This window comes from Triturus cristatus, chromosome 7 (genome assembly GCF_964204655.1).
Source record: "Triturus cristatus chromosome 7, aTriCri1.1, whole genome shotgun sequence".
Classification (NCBI taxonomy): Eukaryota; Metazoa; Chordata; class Amphibia; order Caudata; family Salamandridae; genus Triturus; species Triturus cristatus.
Window position 1 is genome coordinate 659,056,990 of NC_140590.1, and position 20,555 is coordinate 659,077,544.

A 20,555-nucleotide genomic window follows, 5' to 3' on the forward strand; every position below is an offset into this window, starting at 1 on the left:
CTTTTTTCTGCATTTCACAGATGCACATTTGCACTCAATTGTAGGATAGGAACTAATTAGTAGTGAAAAGCCATAAACCTGCAGGTTTCCGACTGTTCCGTTTAATTTGCTTGGACATCACCCCAAAATTCCAACAGTTCCATCCTTAAACCCAAGCCTCAGATCATCCGATATTTCCAGCCCACATGAGAACATTTGGCTTGTTTTGTGATTTAAAGAAGTCACCATTTGTGAGAAACGAACTACTTCCTTACTCTCCTCCACCTGCAGGTGCCTGCTGTTTTCCGATATGTCTGCTGAGACCTTGGAGTATTCCATGATCAGGATCTTACTTGGCATTGCTTTAATTGTTAGTCAAGTCACTTCTATCTCGAAGAAAGAAGATGCTGTGATCTGGTTCCAGGCAGACTTCCGCTATGATGAAGGAAGAATTTATGTTGTGGAAGCCAAGAGGTAATTAAGATCAAATGACAGATACAGTGCTGATGAGATTTCTATTAATGTGATCGTTTCCAAGACAAGAAGATAAGGGTTACTTCTCCAGCCTTTTTCACGACTCTATTCTTGGAGATGACTTTGTACGAAGGGTACAGAATTTAATCAAAAAGATCAGCTTCATTTTCCATGTGCTAGGCTTGTGTTACATCTAGAATATGGTTTCTCTTTGTCCACTGCACTATGATTTCCCAGAGCATTTTTAATAACCAATTGTACTTTGCCTGTTATGTCCTAAATGTACCCTACCACTGGTTTGGTTGGCTTCACTAACCTTGTTGGTTGGAGAGATAGGATTATTTGGATTTTCGCTTCCGGTGTCCATATTTCTTGATGAGGGAGACACCACGTCTGGTGATTTTATCATCTGCATTTTTATGCAGATTAATCCCTTTGACTTTTGTGTGAGAACTAGCAGAGTGGCCTTAAGTAATGGAGTGGATGAGCCTCTATAACTCAGTTCCCAGTAATGGTACCAAGCCATCCAAATGTATCAAAGAGAGGTTTTGACACATGTGTGGGTTTTGTCACTTGAGTTCGTAGGATTAGTGATGCAATTTGCTGACACATTTTATTATTTTACAAAGACCCTTTGATGAGTCACCAGCGTGGAATTTGATAGCACCCTATTGTAAGTTTGTAAATGCATGGATGTCTCCCTACAGTGATCAGTCTTTGACCCCATAAGACTGATCTTGCAATGTCAATACTTATAGTGATCAGAAAGAAGATATAGAATCTGCCCATTGAATATTTCAAGGCATACAGAAGAGAAAGTCTACAGGCTAATAGTATACCTACTTTGATAAAATGTACTATGAAGTGTGATAGTCCCTGAATTTCATGCACTTACCACACTTTTTTTAATCATATCTTTCGACTAGTGATTTGCAAAAGAGCTATAACTGCTAGGTAAAAGCTGGGATTGTGGAGTAGAGCAAATGCTGGATAAAGGTATAAGATTTCCAGCTGGAGTTTAGGCTGCTACAGAAAAGAATATATTTCTAATACATTCACCTAAAAATATTTTGGTAAAATTGGGGAGATTAGATTTTGTTCTCAGGTGTACACTATCCACTGCGGATATAATTAATGATGGTTGATGTTGAAAATGCACTGGCACGACTAGTGTTGGTAAAATGAGGAACTTCCATACTTTTGCTCATTTACACATACTGGGCCAGATGTACAACCATTCACTTTTGCGAGTCACAAATTGTGGTGAATTGCGACTCGCAATTCGTGACTCGCAAAACTGAATGTACAACAGTGTCTAAGACACTGTTTGCGATTCCCAATGGGGTAGCAAATTGCAGAGATGCCCCTTCCTAAAAGCAAGAGTCGCAAAGGCTATTTCGCAAGTCAATGACTCGCAAAATTGCATTTGTACATGCCAGGAACCTTTTTTGCGGTCACAAACAGGCCAATCTCCCGTTTGCAACCGCAAAAAACGGTCTTACATCTGGCCCACTATCCCTTTCATAGCTCATGTGTAGTGCATACAATATGTCTGTATTGAGGCTTTTTTTCTTATTGGCACAGGCTAGACAAGCACTTTCTGGTCTTCTAGGCCTAGGTGTTCTCTCTATTGATGAAAAGTATTTAGCAAATGATCTTGAATGGTCCTTAGAGGCAGAGTGAAAAGAAAGATTATTATCAATAAACTGTTCATATTACAATCTTACCCTCTTGCATTGTCCAGGTGAAGCAAGAAACCCTCTTCGCCAAACTTAGTGAACATCTCATAATGATGACGATCCATGTTTCCTTTAAAAACCAAAAAGATAAGTTACTTTAATGCATAGTGCCAAAAACTTAATTTGGACAACCAATCCCTTTATTTTAGTTTCCACATCCATATTTAAATATTCTAGTTAGTTTTGGTGTTTCATGTTGATCTATTTAGAAACTAAGAAACACACCAACAACAAGCTCATTACCTTCATCCTGTAACAAAACAAAACCTATTTACTACAATTCTTTATTTTATGGTTCTCAACTTTGCTCTTTTTTGTTTTGTGGAAGGAACATCTTTATTATCTACATACATATCTATGTAGGTCAAGTCTATCCCCACGCCACCAAATAGTGTTTTTACATTCACAGTACTTCCATTAAAATAGTTTCCCAAACAACATTTAAAACAACAAGCAAAAACATTAAAAACAATATTAAAAACTAGAAATGGGAATATTCCGTAGGCCAAGTGTGCTTAAGATCTTTTACATCATATTATTTTTTATTATAGTAGCATTTGTATAACACCTAATATTACTGACAATGCCACAAAGTACCTCTAGGTGTTGGGTAATTCAGTGCTCCTTTTGTTGTCCTTGTTTGGTGGCACTTTATAATGTGACCTGTGTGAAGCATGGTAATGTTGTGTTGAGGCCAGAAGGATGCTCCAATCTTGTTTCTGTGAGCTGGTAGCTAGCCCTACGTATGGCGTGAGGCAAGGAAGCTTAATATATACAGTCTCATTTTGTATTTACTTGCCATGTAGGTGTGGGATGCAAAATACCTGTGCTCTAAGGGTTGCAGTGATGTACAGCAGCCATCAGGAGTAGAAAATTGTGTTGTCCATGAGGCCTTGATAGGTACTAAATACATACCACACAAGCGAGGTGCTGTCTTTAGGCAGGTCTAGATTTGGTTCCATGCAACTAGATTTGGGAGGTTCGGTTTTGAACCTGTGACAGTGTCTTCGGTGTTTTGGATTGGCGTGAAAGATAGACAGAAATGGAAGTATTATCCTTCTTTGTGGTTCGGGAAACATACATTTAGGAACAATCAGCTCCTTACAACATTGAGTCAGTTGTACTTGTATATTACAAATATCACTTCCGACCCATCTACTTCAAATAAACAACAACCTAATTCCCCCTCACCCCACCCCGCCCGAGCTGTGTCATGGAACGACCTCATGTTTCAATACATTGTACATCTGATCCTAGGGGTGAGGTCCAGTGAAAACCACAGGACGCTCCCTTTAATAAATTTACCACCATTCCCTCAGGAATACTGAAGTTATTTGCCCTGCTCAATCATCTTAATCTTAATTTTGGATGGTGCTCCAAGGCATAGACTGTTAGCACAATCCAGACATGAAAGAAACAAGATCGTGGCCTGGAACCTTTTCCGACAATGCAGTTGGGCGTGGTCCAAATCTCTGAGGGCTGTGGGTAGTTAGTGTGATGTTTCACCATGTTTGGTGGCATTGGTCTAGGCCTCTTGGATTGTCAAACTTGATGATTTGTGTGCCATCCAGATAGTTGTAGCAGGTTATAATGAAGGGTTTAGTGCGGTTTGCTACAGGGCTGTGGTATGTATTGAAGAGTAGTGGAAAGATAAAGGAACCATGTGCAGTGTTGATCTTGATAGGACGTGAAGAGTGCAGCAGGAACTACATCATATTGGATCTGTCAGAGAGGATGTAAGGTATCCAATCCTGGATAATGCATCAAATGGTATGATCATTCAGCCTCTATAACAGGGTGGGTTGGTGGACAGTATTAAAGGTGAATTAGAGGTACAGCATTTTCATTTTTCTGGGCTGTGGTCTTCAGATCATTCCAGAAGGAGGTCAAAGCAGTTTGTGTTCCTCTGTCAGAATCCTGTTTGGGGATCTAAAAGCAGCCTATTTTCTTCAAGATATCAGAAGTCTGTATGAATGTGGTCTTTATTGACCATCGGAGATAAAGCAGTACCTAGTGGATTAGGGTCATTTTTTCACAATGGGGAAATGAATGTGCTTGATGAGGACATCTTAAGTTCATCCATTAAGGTTATGAGGCTAAGGAGGTGTTGATGATGGGAGCAGACATGGCAACTGTCCTTGAGTACTTCCTTGAATTTGAATGGCTACAGTTGCTTTAAAAATCCCAGGATGTATTAGTTGTCAAAGCAGTTTGTCTTGGGTGCTATAGGCTGAGGCATGGCTATTGGACGTATTTCTCCTGAGAAGTTTTTTCAGAGGACTTGCCTTTTGAAATTGCTATCACAAGACTGATATTTAAGGATCCTGGCTAATCGCATGTTCTGTGTTACAAATGTCTGAAATTCTCTTGTGAAGTTCTTTGGTTGGGCCTGTGACTTTTGAGAATGTGCTTTCTTCATTGTAGCCTTGTCCATCCATGAGTGTTGTTTGAAGTGGAGCTTATTGCTGAAGTCATTTGTTAGTATCCAGTGGTGCACAAGTGCTCTGTTTTCTGTCTTCAGTGTATGGAACCATGGAGTCTTTGGCTGGTGTTGAGTATATGATGAGTTCTTGAGAGGTATCAATTTGTAGAGGGCATCATAAAAGGCCAGACATTCAGTTGTTGTTCTTCTGTGATGCAGATGCGTGGTTATGAATCAACCAGTTCAGATTAAAGAGTCTTTTTAAAAGCCTGCGACGAATCTTGTTGATCATTATTATCATTGTAGCAGAACTGGTGAATAGGTTTGAATTCAAAGGGTGAGGTGGTGGTTGCTACAGACAGTGGGCTGATTTAGAGTCACCGTGATGAGCCCAAGTGGGAAAATTAGTGTGTCCAGATAAGTGCATAGAACCAACGACATTTTAGTAGAAATTGTGGGTTGTTAGATTTTGCAGTCAGCATCTCACTTGAATGAGTTTTGAGTTGATGACCCGGAACCTCAACTCTCCCAAGATACAGAGGCGCTTGTGAGTTATAGTGATCTCAATGATGGCATCAACTAAGAAGCCTGAGAATGCTGATTTGCTTGATGGAGGTCTACATTCCTGCAGAAATAAGCACTTACAGGGAGCAGTAAGAGCAATGGATGAAAAGTGTGGTGTCAAAGATCAGGCAGTGGATGTTCAAGTGTTTTTTATTCATTGCTCTTGCATGGAGAGATGTTTGATAGATGGAGATGTTTGGAAGCAGAGGGTGATGGGGGTTTGGGCTCGTTAGTAAAGTGAAAGCAGGGACAATCCTAGGTTCTGACTCCATGAAGTGGAACAAGGACCTCATTGGGTTAAGAGGGAAGGGTATATTAGGAGGATGTGGACAGGTGGCAGGAGCAAATGAAGGAAATTGTTTAGATAGGTAGAGGGGATACAGATACCGTGGTGAGAAAAAAGAGGGTTGAAACTGAAGGCAAAAAGAGGATAATTTGTGTGTGTGGGGAATTTTAGTATTAGGGAGAAGAGGTTGGGACTTGCACAGAAGAGATATGGAGTGCATTAACAGCAGAGTTAGTGGTGTTGATGGAGAAATGGGCAAGGTACGAGAATGGCTAGTTAGTTATTGATTTATTTATTTTTGTGGTTTATGTAGATCAAACTTGCCCCAAGGGCATCAGCACACAGTACCAGACAAAAAGAAGAAAAACAAGGTTAACATCTATCGTAAAATTAACCGATAAGCAACAAAGAAAACAGGCAGATCCAGCAATTCGTATTAGGGGATAATGGTTAAACAGATCATATCTGAATAGATTGGATGACTCAGAAAAAGGGATGTTGAGAAATAATCATAGGTTTATCCAAAGTGTCTCTCAAATAGGAGAACTTTGTGTTCATTTTTAGACATGACAAGGCTGGAGTTTGCGAAGAGCTGGTGGGAGAGTATTTCATTGTTGCAGTTCCAAAGAATGCCTGTTTCATAAAGTGTTATTGTCTGAATGTCAGAGGTTCCAGCAGGAGGGCTTCAGCTTTTCTTAATCTCCAATGACACCAGAAATGTTTTCTTTTCCAGCCAAGTAGAATGTTCTTGTGTTATGAAGGACAATGTGCATGATGCATGACGTCTTAAATTTGTCTCTCACTTCAAATCTTCAAAGAGAAACCATTTAGGGTGCAAAGAATAGAAGTAATGTGATAACATTTTTTGGGATCTGTCACACAGTGGGCAGCTTCGTGATGCGCTGCTCTCAGGGGTGCTAGATGTGCTTTAAGTGATCCACAGAGAAGAGGGTTTTTTTAGTCCAGTCTGGAGAGTGCCAGTGCTTGGACTACGTCCTCTTCACAAATTATATGCCTGATATTCCAGAGCAAAACCAAAGGGAATGATGGACGGAGTGTTGAACATTGCAAGCACTCACCCCCAGTCAACTGATCTGGGTTTAATCCATCACCATTCTTTAGCCCACTCTGCCACCCCAGTTCAGACATGGCCATATGCAAATCAGTCTGACCCTGTGCCTCATGGGAACAATCCAGCCCGAACTGCCAAGCCATGTCTTCCCTGGACCGGAAACAAGCTTCCTAGGACCGGTTTCTGGCATTTCAGCCGTCTTCAGCCAGGCTTGCTTGAATCCAGTGGCAAAGTGAGCAAGGGACTCACGTCTGAACATACCCTGCCAACTTATGGCGAACAAAGCAAAACCAAAGGGAATGATTGACGGAGTGTTGAACATTGCAAGCACTCACCCCCAGTCAACTGATCTGGGTTTAATCCATCACCGTTCTTTAGCCCACTCTGCCATCCCAGTTCAGACATGGCCATATGCAAATCAGTCTGACCCTGTGCCTCATGGGAACAGTCCAGCCCGAACTGCCAAGCCATGTCTTCCCTGGACCCGGAAACAAGCTTCCTAGGACCGGTTTCTGGCATTTCAGCCGTCTTCAGCCAGGCTTGCTTGAATCCAGTGGCAAAGTGAGCAAGGAACTCACGTCTGAGCATACCCTGCCAACTTATGGCGAACAAAGCAAAACCAAAGGGACTGATGGACAGAGTGTTGAACTGGCTGGACTGTTCCCATGAGGCACAGGGTCATACTGATTTGCATATGGCCATGTCTGAACTGGGGTGGCAGAGTGGGCTAAAGAACGGTGATGGATCAAACCCAGATCTGTTGACTGGGTGTGAGTGTTTGATTGGTTCTGATGCTCCGTCCATCACCACCCCCTTTTGTACCGCTGTGTTCGCCATAAGCTGGCAGGGTATGCTCAGACGTGAGTCCCTTGCTCACTTTGCCACTGGATTCAAGCAAGCCTGGCTGAAGACGGCTGAAATGCCAGAAACCGGTCCTAGGAAGCTTGATTCCGGTCCAGGGAAGGCATGGCTTGGCAGTTCGGGCTGGACTGTTCCCATGAGGCTCAGGGTCAGACTGATTTGCATATGGCCATGTCTGAACTGGGGTGGCAGAGTGGACTAAAGAACGGTGATGGATCAAACCCACATCTGTTGACTGGGTGTGAGTGTTTGATTGGTTCTGATGCTCCGTCCATCACCACCCCCTTTTGTACCGCTGTGTTCGCCATAAGTTGGCAGGGTATGCTCAGACGTGAGTCCCTTGCTCACTTTGCCACTGGATTCAAGCAAGCCTGGCTGAAGATGGCTGAAATGCCAGAAACCGGTCCTAGGAAGCTTGATTCCGGTCCAGGGAAGGCATGGCTTTGCAGTTCGGGCTGGACTGTTCCCATGAGGCTCAGGGTCAGACTGATTTGCATATGGCCATGTCTGAACTGGGGTGGCAGAGTGGGCTAAAGAACGGTGATGGATCAAACCCAGATCTGTTGACTGGGTGTGAGTGTTTGATTGGTTCTGATGCTCCGTCCATCACCCCCCCTTTTGTACCGCTGATATTCCAGAGCAGCCCAAGTTGGTGGTAGATGCTCTTAGCCATCGATGAGATATGCTTTGGAACGTTAATGTGATTGTCAAGTATAGACCCAGTGATTTAATTTTCTCCACAATGGTCGGTTTGCAGTTCAGCGGAATGAAAGAACTGAGCCCCTCCTGGGCAGGGAGGTTGGATTTTTTTGGGTGAGATTAGAAGAAATCCAGTTTTTATTGGGTTCAGTTTTAGGTGGTAGTTGGCCATCCACTTTTAAATCCTGTCAAGGCTGTTGAAGACTAGGAGGATGATATTTGGGCAAAAGATATTCAGGTAGATCTTGGGTGTCATCCTCATATTGATAAAAAATTCCAAATTTACTCAGAATCTCTCCAAGTGGTTTGAGATATAGATGAAATAAGGTTAGGGATAGAATCAAACCCTGTGTAACCCCTTGTTTGCTAGAGAGAGAGAGCTCCCTATTTAACTATTTGCCATTTGTTGGATACATTTGAACCTAACCAGTTCCAGACTAGACCATCAATTCCCATTCGTTCTTTCATGTTAATCAGAGCATGGTAATTGACTGAATTGAAAGCCGGTGAGAGGGCCAAAAGCATTGGTAGGCAAAAGTTACCTGTTTCGAGGAAGCAAAGAGAATCATGCACAATTTGTAGAAGGGGTGTTTCTGTGCTGTAGCCTTGTCTAGAATCAGATTGGAAGGTATCGAGAAGGTTGTTTACCTGGATATGGAGGGATAATTGTGAAGCTAATGAGCTTTCTTACATCTTTCCTAAAGAGGTAACTGATGAGATCAAGTGGAGGTTGTTCAGGTCATTGATGTCAGCTGTGGGCTGCTGTAGGACGAGAAGACCTGACCAATTTTAAAGCAATCAGGAAAAACACCTTGTTCCATTGTAGGATTCATTAGGGAGGTCTAGTATGGTAGGAGCAGCGTGGCCATTTCTTTGTTCAAGAGTCCACGCCATGTGTTAAAGAGATGGTTGAAAGGTATGACCTTAGTTATGGTTTCAAGTACCTCAAAGGCTGTCAAAATGCAACCAGGTCAATTGGGCCTTGGGCCTTTAAGATCAGTAGGCAGCTATTAGGGTTGGCAGATCTTGGTGGAAGTGAAAGTCCTATGTACTTTCTCTACAACAAAGTTCATATACTCTTCATATTTGGATGGTGGTGTGTACACTGTGCTAATTGAGGGCTGGCTAAAAATATTGAAAAGAGGCTGTAGACATTTGTTGCAGAGTAGAAAGTTCATGGGGCTAGATTTTTTGCATAAAATGTACGATTTGTAGTTTCTTCTAGCAGCCCAGAAACTAGACAGATTAGATATAATGGCTGTTTGTCTCCAGTTTTTCTCAAGATGTCTCTCTAGATCATATGGTTACCATTGCCCATTTTATCAAGGGAGATAATGTCAATATCCTTTGCGTCACAGAACCATATGTTTTCTGTTAAAAAATTGGCCTGTTTTTTTCTGGCAGATAAAAGACAGTGTGAGAGGAATGTACACGCTCTCTGACCAATCCACCGGGATGGGATCCTTGGCAATGAGAAATGTGACTTGGGGATGATCAGATCAAGAATGAAGCTTTCTCAGTATATGGCTTTTTGGCACTTGTGTAAGAGATCATTGTCTCTGGGGGAAAAATAGAAACAGATTAACAGGTTTGTTATTTTCTGTACCTCAGTGTAGATTGAAGTCATCAAGGAAGATGCGAGTCTTAGAGGTTGTTTGGTGTGGCAAAATAAGTTCCATGACCTGTTCTCACCTGGAGGGTCGTATATGATGTTCATCTGAGATTAGAGACCTTTGGAGTGGGGATTTCAAGGAAAAGACATTCTAAGGAATGAAAGCGCTCAGTAGGAATTACTTTGCAGGTTACCCTGTTCCTGTAAATTACTGCTGCTCAACTACTGTGTCTGGCTTTTCATTCACAATGGAGGATGGAATAGTGTAGAGGGAGGGAGAGAAGGTGGTCCAGGGCATTGTTGGATGCATCCTTCAGTCAACTTTCTGTCAACACCAACCAAGAGATTCAGGTTGGAGATCACAATTGTATCGGAAAGCTCCAGGCAATGTTTAACTGCTGATCAGCAAATATGCAATAGACAATGCGAAAAACGGTGAATGGAATTGGAGACATGAGCTTCACAGTGTTCAATAAGGACATGAGTGATATTTGATGGATCATTCTTCCTGGATGGTGGGTATGATCAAGGAGGTCTGAGCATCCATTTGGTGAGGATGGGGAGGCTTGTTCAGTTGTCCTTGGGTTTTAGGTTGCTCCTCTGCAGATTTTCACCCCAAGAAATTCAGGGAGTGCCAACTAAGTTTTGAATTATGGTGTTGACAGCAACTGAGCATGGACATGGAGAGTGAATGTTGTGAAACTGCTTGCAAGAGGACTTCAATTTTGCTGTACAGAGAGTAAGTGAGAATAGGAGATCAGGAGAGGAAGACAGGGATGGTGTAAGGGGAAGTGATTTTGAGCCACTATTTAGATTGCGCATAGGGTCTGTTGGTCTTGTCTCCAGATTTGGTTGCAAAGAGCTTGACATTTGAGGAGATAGGCAGGTAATGAGAGGAGATCCACTTGGAGATCCAGTCAGGGCAGGGTGGGGGGATAGATCAGGATATGTGCCTGGAGAGGAGGAGTTGAAAAAAGGCAGGGGACACTTGGTTGAAGTAGGTGTTGTGAGGGGGGGGGCGAGTCGCGGCCCTGCGTTCCCGTGGTCCGCTCTTGAGTTCAGGCGGGGAGCTCCATTGAGTAGGAGGACCGCGAGGAAGAGGCCTGTCAGGGGGGGTGCCACTATCACGCTGGACAGTGGCCGGGTTTTTCCCCTGTTAGTGGAGAGCGGCGGGGAGGGGGATGCAGCTGGGGGGGATTTGGAACTCCTGGGGGAGGGCCTCGGTGCAGTTGGGGGGCCCGGGAGGGCGGAGCTGGAGGCTCCGAGAGTACTTGGGGGTCCTGGGGGGTAGCCTGGTGGGGTGCAGGGGGGGCGGAGAGGAGGGAGGGCAAGCGGGGGCCCCTCAACAGGTCGGAAAGTGGGGAGGGGACGAGGGAGGGCCCGGTTAGGTTCCGAAAGGTGGTGGAGAAAGGGGGGCCGCAGTGGGGACCAATGCTGTCCCTGGAGCTGGGGGGCTGGCTGGAGAGGGCCCCGGAGGGGCTTAGACAGCAGTGATCAGAAAGGGGGTGTGGGGGGGCCCCAGATTCAGGGAAAAGTGCAGGTGGAGTGGGAGCGGACCATCTGTCAGCCGGCCTTGGGAATGCCACGCAGGCAAGAGGGTGGTGGTTTTGCTGGAGTGGAGCGACGGGGAGGAGGAGGGCGTGGGGGGCTTGGGGGAGGGGAGTAGGAACGTTACTGTAGAGGGGGGCTGGTCTGGTGGCCAGGGGGGCACTCCAGCACAGCGGGGGCCGTTTGTCCAGTGCCTCGGGCCTGGGGCGGGTAGCGGGTGAACTTGGGCAGGGGTATTCAGGGGTGTTAGGGTCAGAGGTAAGGACTAACCCCGGCATGTCGGACTCCATTGGCAGGGGCCGCAGGTGATGTACTCGAGTGAGTTGCATGCGGCTCCGCCCTACCGAGAGGATGGGCTGGCTATGCCTGATGCGGGCATACGGGCTCCAACGAGGGACTTGCACAAGGTGGTGCGCAGAAGGGAGGATGAACAGTCTCCAGTGCCACGACCCCGGTGGGTCGATGCGGCCTCAGGAGCGCAGGCACAGGGTTCATGGATATCAACGCGGGACTCAAAGGGCAGGCGCATAGGGCAGCAGCAAGGGAGCGTTGATCTAGGGGAACTACTATGCACTTGCAGGGAGCGAGCGGGTTTGAGCAGGGTGGAGTCCATGGAGGACGGCCCATTGCCAATCCGTACAGGCATGGAACCAGCAAGTTCGTGCAGGCTGGAGTCCGTGGAGGACAGCCCATTGCTATTTGATTATGATGAAGAGAGCGTTGAAGAAGAGGAAATAATAGAAGAAGAGGGAGGTCAGGCTGAAGGGATGGGGGATGTTAATAATGACATGAAGTTGGAATTTAGGTTGCTACCAGTACACCCTAAGGATTATCAGTTGTTGGGGTCCATTTTCGTGGACAAGGCACTTCCAATGGGCTGTTCCATATCTTGTGCATTAGTTGAGCGATTTAGTACATTCCTGCAGTGGGTTGTCTCATGGCACACTGGTAAAGAAACAGTGACACACTACCTGGATGACTTTTTCCTGGTGGGACTGCCCAGTTCGGCAGACTGTCAGCAGCAGCTGGCAAGTTTTAAAGAGCTCATGGGCTACCTGGGTGTGCCCCTGGCACCAGAGAAGACACAAGATCCCAGTACAGTGTTGTAATTTCTTGGTATTGAACTGGTTTGCTGGCCAAAAAGAAGGTAACAGTCAGGGAGGTGCAGGTCTTGCTAGGAAACCTAAATATTGCGTTCAGGGTGGTGTGAGCAGGGCAAACTTTTTGCAGGAGGCTGGGAATGTCTCTGGCAGGTCTGACAATTCCGCACCATCATATGCACCTGTCGGCCGGAACTAAGGAGGACTTGCGCATGTGGCGCACCTTTCTGGAACATTTCAAAGGCATCCCTATGGCAACCCCAGAAGAATGGGAATGTTATGTCACGATCTCGTCAGACGAGGCAGGAGGCTTTGGGCTCTACTGGCAGGGGAGGTGGTGCGCAGAAGAATGGCCGCTACACTGGAAGAATGGGGGGGAGGAGTATCGCTTTTCTAGAGCTCTTTCCACTGGTAGTGGCCGTGACAGTATGGGCTTAGGAATTGGCGCATAAGAAGGTGATCCTTAAAGTGGACAATATGTTGGTAGTTCAGGTGGTGAACAGACAATCAGCCAGGGACGCCCAAGTTCTCAAGTTGTTGCGGGTTTTGTGCTGAGATGTTTGGAGCATGATATCTTGATTCAGGCCAGACATGTGCCGGGAGTGGACAATGACATTGCATACGCTTTGTCTCGTTCACAGTGGCAGAGGCTCCATGGGCTAGTCATGGAGGCGGACAAGGTCAGGACGCCGGTTCCAGCAGGGATGTGGTATGTAGGAGACAAAGGGTCATACAGTTGGTAAGAGGGTCACTGGCCTCATCCACATGGAAGGCATATGAGCAGGCATGGCGGGAATTTCTTGCCAGTGGTGCAAAGCATAGTGGACAGCAATGGGTGAGGGAGGAGCAGGTGGTGCAGTTCATTTTGTCCATGGTTGACAAAGGTTTGTCTAGGGTAACGATAGCAGGCAAGTTGTCGGCCATAGCTTTCATGGGAAAATTATGGTGGGGTTATGCGCCTTCGGTGGGGGAATTAGGCAGTCGATTACTGGAAGGTTGGGCGTGAGAGAGGGGTGGCAGACCTCAGCAGAGAAGGCCATTGTCAGTCGGAATACTGGCCGGCTTGATACGGCTTATGCCACAAATATGCCGCAATGCGGAAGAAGTGGTTTTGTTTTCCACGTTAATGTCTTGGATGTACTTTGGGGCTTTTCAGGTTTCGGAGCTGCTGGATGCGACGGGGGCACAAGTGGTTCAGTGGGAGGAAGTGGACTTGCGGGTCGACGCGGTGGCAGTGGTGCTCAAGCGAGCCAAATCGGACCAGCAGGGAGTGGGTGGTCATGGGACCGGTGGTGGACAAGACAGTGTGTCCAGCGGCTTGGGGGGATCATGGCCAGGGGGTTGGTGTGGGGTGACAAGGAGGTTTTCCAGAGAAAAGAGGGCGGTAGGCTGTCGGCGTCTCAGCTGCTTTGGGTCTTGGGGCGAGTCCTCCGATGCATGGGGGAGGATCCTAGCCAGTTTGGGGCATATTAATTCCGCATGGGGCAAACACAGATGCAGATAAGAGAGGATGGGGGAGGGAAGAAATTATGCGGTTAGGGCGTTGGAAGTCGGATTGCTTCAAAACTTACATTCGGCCGCGGGCCGTTGTTCTTTTCCTTCATCATATATGTGTCTTTTCAGGTGCAGTGGCGGGGCATGCTGCGGCGGAATTATACATCTTCATCGTAGGACACTCCCTTGTCAAATGGGCAGAACGTTATGAGTTTACAAAAGGGAAAGGTTTGAATTTGGGCTTGGTCTCTCAGTTGTTTCAGTGTTATTGGAACAGTAAGGGGGGTATGAGATGGCACGAGTTGTTTCCAACGTTAAACAGGTCGATCAGAGGTGGGATTTGTCCAGACATGTTGATTATTCATTTGGGGGAGAATGACCTGGTTCAGTGTAAAGGTTTGGCCCTGTTAAAGCAGATGAAGAGGGATCCCTTGGAGATTAAGAAGCAGTGGACAGGTTGTTATGTTATCTGGTCTGGTATTGGAGGGGAACGGAGAGACCAGCAGCGATAGATAAGGCCAGGAGAAAGATCAACTGGGACATGCACATTTTTTGTAACAGGGAAGGCATTGGGATGGTGGAACATCCGGAGCTGAGGTATGCTGCAGTCTATTTTTTCAGAGAAGATGGGGTGCATCTGTCCAGTTATGGATTGGAGTTGTATATAATACAGATTAAGGAGGTTTGGGACAGGGCTTTGGACATACGCAGGTATCCGAAACAACAGGGTCCCTAGTTGGGGGGGTCAGAAAAGTCTGGGACCAGAATTATTTGAGTGGTGTTTTTTCTAGGTAATAGTTGGTAAATCTGTTTACAGTTACTGTTTATTGGTTGGAAAATGTCACTCCGGGAGCACGCAGGAAGGGGAAGTAGCATGGGAGGGTTACATAGATAGTTATGTTAGGAAATTATAAGAATTTACAAGTTTAACGGGGCAGCAAGGAGGACAGATTTGGGGGTTTATAAATGGTTGCAAAGGGAAAACTTTAGGGGAGGGGGTGGAGGGTAAGGCAGGAGGACAATATTTAGTGAGGTTTAGTTTTGTACTGCACAGGCCAAGGAAATTGTTTGTAAGTGGAATTTTTCACACTAACAAGCTGGTCTGTGGTCTGTGCTGCACCCCCCTTTTCGGCCCAATAGGGCTTCAGGGGGGGGCGGCCGACCAACGGGAGGCCTGCCTCCCCCGGGGAGTTTTGGGCCAGGGGTGCAGACAGAGGCCAATTGGGCTTGTTGGGCTACTTTTGAGCTGGGGGGATATTTAACCAGCCATTTTGTGTCACCAGCCACCATTTCAGTCGGGTGACACAACAGCCGGTTGGGGGCACAGGCAGGGCAAGACATTTTGTCCCTCCCGCCCTGGTTTTTTTCAAGGATTTAGGCCGGGTTAGGCTTTCGGGAGGAGGTCAATGGATTTTTTTTTTCTTCAGGTGTGGTTGGTTTTCTTGGGAACAGGTGCATCGGGTGGGGAAACATGTACATATTGGTTGTCGCTTGAAGCAGGTGCTGGTTTTGTGTGTGGGTTGTTGTTATCAGGTGGCATTTTTTCTGGGTAATAGTTGGTAGATCTGTTTACAGTTACAGCTTATTGGTTGGAAAATGTCACTCCGGGAGCATGCAGGAAGGGGAAGTAGCATAGGAAGGTTACATAGATAGTTATGTTAGGGAATGATAAGAAGTTACAAGTTTAAAGGGGCAGCAAGGAGGACAGATTTGGGGGTTTATAAATGGTTGCAAAGGGAAAACTTTAGGGGAGGGGGTGAGGGTAAGGCAGGAGGAAAATATTTAGTGAGGTTTAGTTTTGTACGGCTCAGGCCAAGGAAATTATTTGTAAGGTGCACCTGTCTTCAATAAAGCGGCCTTTTTCACACTAACAAGCTGGTCTGTGGTCTGTGGTTTGTGCTGCACCCCCTTTTTGGTCCAATGGGCTATTGTTCGCACAGTGACGCATCGAGTGACACACAGGCGGAATCCCCCTATTGAGGAGGAACAAAAGCCCTGGAACAAGCTATTGAATTGCTCTTTAATTCTTGAAATTACGTAAGTGCAGAATCCAGCCGTCAGCACTGAAGCTGGAAACAACTAATTATTTTCCGAGTTGGAACTTGCTGCCAGTTATTTAGCATCTTTGAAGATTATTTTTCAGCTCTTACGTGTTTTTCATCTTGTTATCTATCTTGCTGACAAGGGCTGTTTTGTCGAGACGGTTTTACAAAGCAACAATGTTGACTTTCTTAGTAACTGGGGATTTGTAAAGGAGAAAACACATAAAGAACGTGCCCCCTTATTTCTATATCAGGCATCCCAAGCTGCTATACAGCTTGGGATGCCTGATATAGACATAACATTTTGGGGAGTGTCATCACAGCATTGGCTGCTAGTGCTTGAAGCGATGCAACTATAGCTGACGAGGTAAACCACAAACAACAGAATACATGTAACATAGAACTTCAGCAGCAATTGTGGAGTCATTTGATCTGTCCTTAGTATCATATGCTGATGAGACCCAACTGATTTTATTGCTGTCCTCCTCTGTGGAGAAGGGACTGGAGTCCTTTAGAAGATGCATGGAAGCGGCAGCCAATCGGATGCACTCAAACAACCTGAAGAATCTTAATGGTAAAAGCCAGAAATTCTTCTGCTGGTCATAGTGTTCGGGTATTGGGAGACTCAGCGGTGGCCAGAAATGATAGGGGCACCCCTAATCTGGAAATGTGGGTAGATAATAAATTGTCATTTGGGCCTAAAGCCAAGGCACTCGCTTCCTGCTGCTTCACTTTGTTATGGAGTGTGAAGAAAGTGATGCCCTTTTTCTCTCTGTCAGCTCAAAAGAGGATCACTCCGGCCCTGATCATCTCTCGTTTAGACTACTATAATGTGCTATACTTGGGTGTGTCTAGATATGCCAAGAAAAGACTACAAACCATACAGAAGGCGGCTACGAGACGTCTTTGCCATGTGCCATATAATCGATATCTCAGCAGGTAATGGCCTTACACTGGCTTCCCATTGATAAGGGATGCATTTTAAGGCCTTATGTGCAGTACATCGTATCTTATATGGAACTGGTACACAGAGTTTGTGTCCTCTTATTCAACCATACCACCCAGTCTGGCCGCTTAGATCAGCGGAGTTTCATCTAGCAGTAATCCCTCACTATAAGAAGGCAAGACAGGGAGGACGGTCATTGCGTTTACTGTCACCTACTGTATGGAGCAAACTCCCTGGTCATTTAAGGACAGTGTCTAATCACTTTAGTAAGCAGCTTAAGACCTATTTTTCCCCCACTGTAAACGTTGCTATACTCCACTGCTCTGGTATGCACTGGGAAGCTCTGGCATAGGGCAGCTATGCACACCATAAATCCTTTTAACATGACATCTGCAGGCTGAACTCAATCATTGCGCTGTTTGTTACATTTAATTATTAGGTCCTCTGTGCCTTCTATAAAAAAAGCAAACCCTTTCACTACTTTTCCCCCCAGCATTGGTAAACACTTTAGGGCAAAAAAGTGATTAAACGTATTTGTGAATGCAATGCATGTGAACAGCATTTGTGAATGTTATGTTATGATACATTGTTTCGTAATTAAATTAACACTGGTCCCTAAGCAATAAATGTGAACGCAATACTCTTGGAAAAGTAATAATTCCCTGAAATTGTTCCAATGACTTTAAGGAAAATATTTTATTTCTGAGAAAAAGCCACATTAAAGAATGTATGCCCCACCGGGGTATTTCCAGAACAGGTTTATGCAAAGGCTAGTGGGTCAGAGTGTGGGTCCCACACCCTGACTCGCTAGGCTTTGTAGAAACGTTCTCCTTGGGTGCAGAAGTGTTCTATTCCTGAAAATAAGTGACCTTCACTTTGCACATAATTGCTGGTCGTATTTTGTTCTTTGCCTGTATGTTTTTGGTTTTGTCTGGTTTTAAAACTTATTCTGGAATTATACCCAGTGGGGGTATATTCTTTAATGTGGCTTTTACTCATTAATAAAATATTTTCCTTATAGTCGTTAGAACAATTTCTGGGAATTATTACTTTTCCAATAGTACTCTGTTCACATGTATTGCTTAGGGGCCAGTGTTCCTTTAACTGCAGATTACCCTTGGTCCCCAATGATCCTTGGGTTCCCTTGTTTTTAAAACTACATTATTTTGTAAAGCACATGCTCACCATGAGGGCACTTGGTACTAAATGGACAACAATATTTGAGGAGAAGAGTAAAAAAGCATATCGTAAGTGCAACGTTTTTAGTCATTTCTTAAAAGTAAAATGATTGGACGCACCTGAAGATCTTTAGGTAGTTTGTTCCAAAGAGTTTGACCACAGACAGAAAGGAGCCCCCTAAGCGTGCTTTGCAGGACCTTGGTGCTTGCAAAAGTAAACGTTCAGATCAATAAAGGGTCTAGACGGAGGATATCTTTTGATTTGTTGCGCAATAAAATCAGGAGTGGTACTGTATAATGCACAGTAAATTATGCAGAGGGCCTTAGAGATTATGCGTTGGTGGATAGCGAGCGAGCCTGTGACGCACCTTGCAAATAGAAAGAGTGGCGCTAAACTAGGGCGCTCCAGCCGCAAATCTAGCTTCTTTTTTTTTGGGCGGACTGTAGACAGCCTGGGTGGGTTTATTTTGCCAGCGTTTTTTTTCCCTGCACCTATCCATGGAGTTATCTTTGGTACCTCTCTAGCTAGTCCTGTAATAATAATAATGCCTGTGAAAGGGCTGGAAGGTGGACTTGTATTGTATGGATCATCAATGACCGTGACATAGCTATCCCCATGTACAGCTGTGACATATTCTTCTACTTTCAAATATTTCCTGGAGGAAAGGCTTTCATTTTCCTATTTTGCATATTCTCCTTTTCCTGTTGGTCTAGCTACAACCTCTAAAACTGTCTTTTTCATCTTTTTTGCCTGCTCTGAAACTGCTTTCATCTGATTTGTTCACAGGGTGGCTAACTCTCCATTGTTACTTCACAAAGCGCTTTCCTGCCGCGAAACCAGAAGACATATATGGTGCTGGGTTAGGGGGTCATCAAAAAACTGATGGGGTTTTATTCCATAATGCGCTACTCTAAATCAAGCTCTTTATAATACATAGATCTGAACACTGAGTTTATGAAGTGTGATTACAGTGCAGCAGTGTATCTGAGCACAATCCCTCTGCGACCTCCGGGAGCGGGGGTATAACGCAGGCCCCTGAGGCGCAGGGGACTCCAACTACTCAAGGGGGCGCCATTCAGCCCAAGGTCATTATTTGTGAGAAATGGGAGAATCTGGGACCCCTTATCACATTCTGAAGGGGGGGGGGGGCATCATTTTGTGTAACCCCACTGACCTGGAGGTATCTTTGACCTCTCAGTATCACTAGCCTTAGCGAATCGAGTGTACAAGGGGAACAATTTGGTCTTTAAATTAGTAATATATAGTATCCGGGTCACCAATTGAGATAGACATTATCCCCTACATATGCAGTGCCAAAAGCACCTCCTACTCCAAGACTTATAGACAAGGCTGCTAAGCCTCCTTCTGCCTTTATTCTCTTACCTATAAAACATTAAGAGCGTTTAGAAGCAGGCTCAATTCTGGCAGGGATTGCTATAAAAATAACCTTGAGCGCACTCTGAACAAGGTGGGCATTTCACTGGGGTTGACGGACAGCACCACTCCACTTATAGATATGCTTGTCTTGGAAGTACAAGGTTTAAAATGATGTCCCAGGTTATCACTTTACCAAAATATGATTTAGCAAACACTGCATTAAAAATCTCGGTAGGGCTCTCATCCTAGTGTTCTTGCCGTGGTAGAGCAGTTATTGGCTCTTGCCATCAGAACCATCCCCATCAAGGGTAAGTTAGAAACTGTGGAGTTTGAAGACATGTTTTTATTGCCAAAAAAGACATTTTTTAATGTATTCCTCTGCTCTTTTTTTTTTTTTGCAACGATCAGAAGAACTTGGAATCAGGTTAAGTGCTTCCAGTAAGGGAGATAAGAAAAAACAACTGGAACCGAATACACACTGAATATTACCCGGGGGCCAGCAACCCGTCTCACAGTCTACTCACTAAAATGTGGTGTAGTGAGCCTGTTATAGGTCTTGAAACATAGACCCCCGTGTTGCAATCTGTGTTCTCCTATGTGACCAACTAGGCCGATCTTGAATAAATCATGTTCTCATCTTGGACACCTCGATTTAAAAACCTTCCAGGGGTAGTGGAAGTGAGACTGCACAAACTTTGACCAGTGATAGCAAAACAGGGTGGGACCTCAGACTCTCTTATTTGATGCAGAAGGCTAGACACAGGGCACAGAGAGGAAACTTTAGAAAGTAAATGGGGCTCAGTTTCCGTGAACCCTGACCCCAGGATTATTAAGGGCAGTGTCAGGAGCTAAGAAAGGATCACAATCAGGATTAATAGCTGCTAGACCTGGCTCCCCCCAATTGACATCAATGGTTCTCCGGGTGGTGTTGAGATCTTCAAAATAGGCTCAATGCAAACAATGAGCACCCAGGCTATATTTCCAAGACAGGCCTACAGGGGAGTTTTCATTCATACATGATTATCATTTCATCATATTTTTTCAACAAAATGGCTAACATTGACAGATAATAACCACCTGGACCAAACTTGCCCCTAATTGATGAAATCCATAACAGGCTATTTAGTTTCCTTTCTGGCTATACTCATACATTATGGTTAC

At 45.1% G+C, this 20,555-nt stretch overlaps 1 protein-coding gene across 2 annotated transcripts in view; it reads right to left on the reverse strand.

Moving 5' to 3' along the window:
• Positions 1-20,555, reverse strand: part of FAM20A (FAM20A golgi associated secretory pathway pseudokinase) — a 267,701-nt gene that overhangs the window by 22,026 nt on the left and 225,120 nt on the right. For both annotated transcript variants that reach the window (XM_085617304.1, XM_085617305.1), the window contains exon 9: positions 2,181-2,262. In XM_085617304.1, coding sequence (XP_085473430.1) covers positions 2,181-2,262 — 82 coding nt within the window. The remainder of the gene's footprint in view (positions 1-2,180; positions 2,263-20,555) is intronic.